Below are 6,002 nucleotides of genomic sequence, written 5' to 3' on the forward strand. Positions count from 1 at the left end.
GAAATACTAAGCACAGATTCTTAGTCAATAATGATAAGGATTCTAGTAGAGTTGCACTAATTTTTAAGACAGAAAGTGAACTTTGCCCCGAGTTCCCCACATCTCGTCCTTTATACTCTTAGGGTCTACCATATTGCCCCCTATTTTTCTCTTTTCCTCCTTTACACTTTTTTTCTTGTATATACTTAAATGCGTACTGGATTAACTGAACCCAATAAAAAAATCTAACTATACTCAACTACCGATATAAGACCCCCTGGTTTACGCTATTCTCAGAATTGATGGCCTTCACAGTTTCGTGATTAGTTGCATCAGGTTGCGTCATGCGTGCAAATCCCGCAGAAATGATTCATGCGACCCTGCCTGCTTACATTTGGATTCCTTCGATTTAGGATCAATCCTAAAGCAACCGATGCTTTAAATCGGTCTTATAGCGGGGGTTGAGTGTATTTTTAATTGAAAGTTAATTTTTGTTTGTTAAAAATTACTGTTATATTTTTGGTTGAGAATATCTGTTTCTCTGTGAAAATCTTTTTTGTTTGGTTACAAAATTTAATAATTATGCTGTAAATTAAACAATTGAATCAGGAAAAGCTAAACGGTGCTATGTCGAATCAACGCTACTTTACGGAAGAAGCTAAAAACATTTATAGAGGAACACTTTATAAGCTAATAAGTAAATATTTGTGTCTGGATTGATTTGCTAAATAATTATTTTACTGTTTAGAAACATTATTTAATTTTTATAATAATATCTCCAATTCTTAGGTTGTTGTCAAAATCTTATAATAACCACCAAAATGTTTACAAAATCTGAAAATTTAATTATATTTCAGTCATTCAGTTTAAATTCTTCGAGATCTATAAATATTTTAATACAGTCAAATAATAAATCTTAGAGTAAAACTTCTAATAAACTTAATTTTTTAATGGAAAAAAGGAAAGTATCATTTTTGACTTTTTTCTTAATTTAATTCAAAAGTGAACTTAGCGCCGTCTACGCCTTACCGAATATTCTTCTCTTACTTTGAAAATTAAACTATTTTGGTAGACAATGAAACTCCACATATGGTTGGAGATGAACTTCAATTTTTGAAAATAACTTTTCTGGTAAAAATTCATATTTTTGAGTTAAAATAGTAATATTTTTGTTGAAAATTCGGCTTTTTGACTTAAAAATGTAGTAATTTTACGGTCATTTTTTTAATTTTTCACTCGAAAACCTTTTTTGAAAAAAAACTCTTTTGTTGAAAATTAGTTTTTTTTGCTCTAAAAATTCATCTCTTTTGGTAAAAATGTAATCTTTTCAGGTTAAAAATACCATTGCTTTGTTAGAAAATTAATCTTCTTTAGTTGAAATACAAACTATTACATTTTTCGTTGAGGATTCATATTTGTTTGTAAAATATATCAGTTCCATTTCTGATTGAAAATATATCATTTTATGTTAAAAATTTAAATATTTCACTTAAATTTTATTTTCTTTCTTAAAAATTCCTCTTTATTGGTAGAAAATAATGTTTTAGATGAAATTTTCATCTTTTTGGTTGAAAATTCAATTAGTTGGTTAAAAAATTATTATGTTTGGTTGAACGTGCAATAATATTACTTAAAAATTGGGAAATTTAAAGCGTTTTAAATTGTATTAAATAGAGTAGCGACACTTTTTGGATTTAAATGCATTTATTCTTCTATTTTCGAGAAAAATCTCTTTATTTTCCATTTTTTTTAGAACATTTGTACACAGAAATAACATTAGTTACTTTTCGTGGCAAATACTTTTCAACTAGGGAAAATTTGATATTTTCACATCGAAAAAATGAATATATAATAAAATTAACATGGCAACCATACCCATAGTGTTGGGAAAATCGTACCACTTGAAGGTAAATTTTTTGCAGTTAAAAGCTACTCTTGAGTCGGGTTGAAGATTACACTTGCCTTTTTTATCTGTCCTGAGAAGCCTGCTATCGATACGCTTAAAAAACTTGTTTTTTTTTGGCTTCTTCTTTGAAGTGGTAGGTACGTACTTTGGACATAGTCATTTGGGGAAAGTTTAACAATATTTCGGTAAAATATTTTGAATTCTCCTGTTAACATTTAAGAAAAGACTCAAAGTTGAGTAAAACAGGTTACTTGAGGGACTAACTGGATTGAAACAAAACACTAGACAAAAAAAGCTGTCAGGGTTTAGCATTCGAGTCTTGGTATCAAAGGAAATTATGTTTTATTAATATAATTTGTTTTACTTAACGGAAATAAACAATTCCCCTAAATTCCTCTATGTCCAAGCTTTACACAATCTTTGCGGAATCTTTTCTCAAACCATTTTCTCCGTTTGCACAATCTGCATTCAATACCAATTAGTAAACTTCAGGTCCCATCGAAGCCGGTTTTTTATAATTCTTAGAACTGCTGGTCTAAGAACTGTCTCTGGGGATGGGGCGAAACACAGTTGCAACTCTCGCTTAATACGGGCCGCATTGCGCGAGTACTCAGTCGAGTATATTGCGCGATATTATGCAATAACAATGGAAATGGTTCAGGCAGCCCTTACTGTTTACCTTTCGAGGGTACACGATTTATTTTGATATATAAGAAAGAAGAAGTTGATTATAATCTTACCTAATGCGAACCAACCGGCAAGGAAGCACGACAGAAGAATAGAGGCCAGTTGGGTGGGCGATACGTGAGATCTGACCCCAGGAACAGACAGGACTTCCGGTCTTCTCGAACGGATTTGAGAATAAAGTGTCCAGAACATCCGTACGCCTCCCAAAATCCCACCAACCACCATATAAACTGGGATGTGAGGCTCCCTCGGACAATCCTTGATAAACTGGACTCCTTGGGGAAAAAGAAATCGACAGTTTTCACATTACCAAACACAATGGACTGCAAATCACTTTCTAGATAAAGTCTTATAAAACCTTCTTTTCTTCTCCCCCAACTTCGAAGGAAGTAACTTCTCTTGCCGAGAAATAAAAACAGGATTATACTTTGGCATATGTATGCGGTCACAAACTCAAGATATATATTACAAGATTATAGGTTCAACGCGAAAGTTTTAATCATTTTAAACACATTTTAACACATTTTAATAACCAAATTTTCATAATGTTGCAAAATAAAATAAAAAAATTATTGCTTGTATGATGTCAGGCGTTTTTGAATATTTTAAACAGATAGGTCAAAAATATTGAACAACGCGTAACTATAACAACAATCCTTAGAATTTAATACATTTTTTGTAGGTTTTATTTTTTTTATTGGCCAGAAATAATTCAGAATTATCAGGATTTCCAATATATTTCTGAAAATGTAAATCGAATTTCAATGAAACTTCGAGACATTATAAAAAAACGATATGCCTTACAAAATTTTGAGCAAAAGAAAGTCAAATTTTTCTAAAAAAAAGATCTACTCTCATCACTCCACTGGAAATGGAACCACATAATTTCCGATTGCTGGGCGGGTGCTGTACCATTAAGCTACTAGAGCGATCGAAAGAAGAATCTTTTTTTAGAAATACACGTTATCTCAAGCCAAATTTTTCATTTATGATACGAGTAATTTGAAGGAATCTGTGTTATTAGCAGACATAGTTATCATCAATCAACGTAGATACCTTTTTTACCACCGCGAAAATAGAAATCAACCTATCGGTCAAGTTGACTATTCAAATAATAGAAATTTCTTAAAATAAATGTAATACTTAATAAATGTAATAAATGTAACACCTAGCTTGAGATAACATGTATTTCTAAAAAAACATTTTTCTGTCGACGCTCAAATAGCTTAATGAGAAAGCACCCAAATGGCAATCGAAAGTTCTGTGGTTCGTTTCTCAGTGTAACAATGAGAGTAGATCTTTTTTCAGAAAAAATTTCATTAAATTTTTTTAATATTTATTTTTTATCTTGTCTGAAAATGATCTCAAGTGTTTTCAATATTTTTCAATATTTTGATTTCTATTTTCATGGGGGTAAAAAAGGTATTTGCACTGATTAATGGTAACTACATCTGATGATAATAAAGATTTCATCAAAAGAAACTCTAACACATTTTTGAAATGAATTAACTCTGATGTTTTTGTTAAAAATGGACATAAGTGCTCCCGGTATACCGAGTAACTGCGACTAAACACCATATAAAGACAAATTTGTTATTTAATAACAACGTTTGAACTTTTTGTTTAAATGTTCAGTGATACGATTTATTTAAAGACTTTCAAGTTCATTCAAATCAATCATAAATTAATTTAATAACTAACTAAGAGTAATTTACAATATTTCAGAGAAAGAAAAAAATTATTATATTATAGACAAATTAATAAAAAAAAGTGATTTTTACATGATTATCTATAATTAAAATTTAAAGATTGACAGCTTTTGTATGAAATTTGACAGATATTAATGCGTGACTATAATTATGAGGAATAGCTAGCAAATATAGATTGATGTCAAATTTTTAAAAATGCAATAAATGTTAGTAATTTAAAACATTTTATAGAGAAATGTACATTTTTAAATTTTGTCATGGAAAGGTTTTCCAGCTTATTGCGCAAAAGACATGCCCATTCATGAAAAAATGGTCGAAATGTGTATTTATTTAGAAAAATCGTTTAAATATTCATTTTTATTAATTAATTATTATCGTACACTAATATGTCTTACAATTCCATACAAAGGCTATTGATTTTAAACTGTTCGTCATTGCGAATCACAAAAAATTACTTTTGTTCATTAATTTGTTTATAACATTATAAAAAAAAATGTCTTACTCTAAACCACTGGAAATTATTTTTAGTTAGTTACAATATCGATATATGGTTTGTTTTAATAAAGTTCAAAGTCTTCAAAGAAATATCATCATGGAAAATTTAGACAAAGAAGATTTAAATTTTGTTATTAAATAACATATTTCGCTTTACTAGGAGTGAAATATTCGCTGTTACTTATTATAACTGGAAGACTTATGACTATTTCTATAAAAAAACATGAGAATAAATTAAAAATTTACCTGTCGGAGATTTTTGTCTATACGAGATATTGTTAAAAAGAAACATTTCGGGCTCTGATCGTATAAAAAAAACTACCAATTTTGCCGACCTTTCGTGAACATTGCAGTTCAATTTTTCAGCCCTGAAGAAGTGAGCTGCAATATTCACGAAACGTCGTGTCGGCTCGATTCGTACTTTCTCTTAGACGATTGGAACCCGAAATAACTCTTTTTATCAAAATGAATCATTGTGAAAGAATTTAATCTTTTGTAAAAGATATTGACAAAAAATTTAATCTCAGCATTTGTTGCACTCTCTTTTGCGCGAAAAAAAAATATATTCTCCGTAATATTACGTTAAAGCTTATACTTTTATCTGCAATATCTCGATGTTTCATTGAAATTATTTTTACATTTTCAAAAATATCGATTAATCAAAAATATGTGATACCAAAATTCAACATGGCGTCACTCCCACAATTTTGAAAATTTTCAAAAATCCTTTGTACACTATATTTTTAGAAAGTTTTATTTAAATCACGTCTAGTCTTTACTCTTATTTTCTCGTCTAGTCTACTATTTTCCCCTCTCGTTTTTTATTTTCTACTTTCATCTCGTCTCGTCTCCTCTTGTCTCGTCTTTTCTCTCTTAGTTTAGTCTAATCTCCTTTCTCCTGTTCTACTTTTGTCTCGTGCCTGTTCGACTCGTGTCTAGTCGAGTCTTTTCTTCTCTCGTTTTATCTTGTCTCATCTACTCTCGTATCTACCCTTTTCGTCTAGTCTATACTCTATTCCCTGAGAGAATAACCTACAAACGGACCAGCTTACGTTCACTTTGTGCCGCTATTCGCACTTTAAATTTGCAATGAGACACCTGGTGGCCGTCAGCGAAGCGATTTCAATGGCGGATGATACCGTACACATATCAATGGTGTTGCATGTAAACAATAAATAGTTGATAGATTTAAAAATAAATATTGCCAATTATTAATATAATATCAA

At 30.2% G+C, this 6,002-nt stretch overlaps 1 protein-coding gene across 1 annotated transcript in view; it reads right to left on the minus strand.

The window, feature by feature from the left end:
• The window catches only part of LOC117171639, a 135,065-nt gene that overhangs the window by 24,897 nt on the left and 104,166 nt on the right, over nt 1-6,002 (minus strand). The window contains exon 6 of the mRNA XM_033359128.1: nt 2,626-2,847. Within this exon, the coding sequence (XP_033215019.1) occupies nt 2,626-2,847 (222 nt within the window). The remainder of the gene's footprint in view (nt 1-2,625; nt 2,848-6,002) is intronic.

This window comes from Belonocnema kinseyi, chromosome 4 (assembly GCF_010883055.1).
Source record: "Belonocnema kinseyi isolate 2016_QV_RU_SX_M_011 chromosome 4, B_treatae_v1, whole genome shotgun sequence".
Lineage (NCBI taxonomy): Eukaryota > Metazoa > Arthropoda > Insecta > Hymenoptera > Cynipidae > Belonocnema > Belonocnema kinseyi.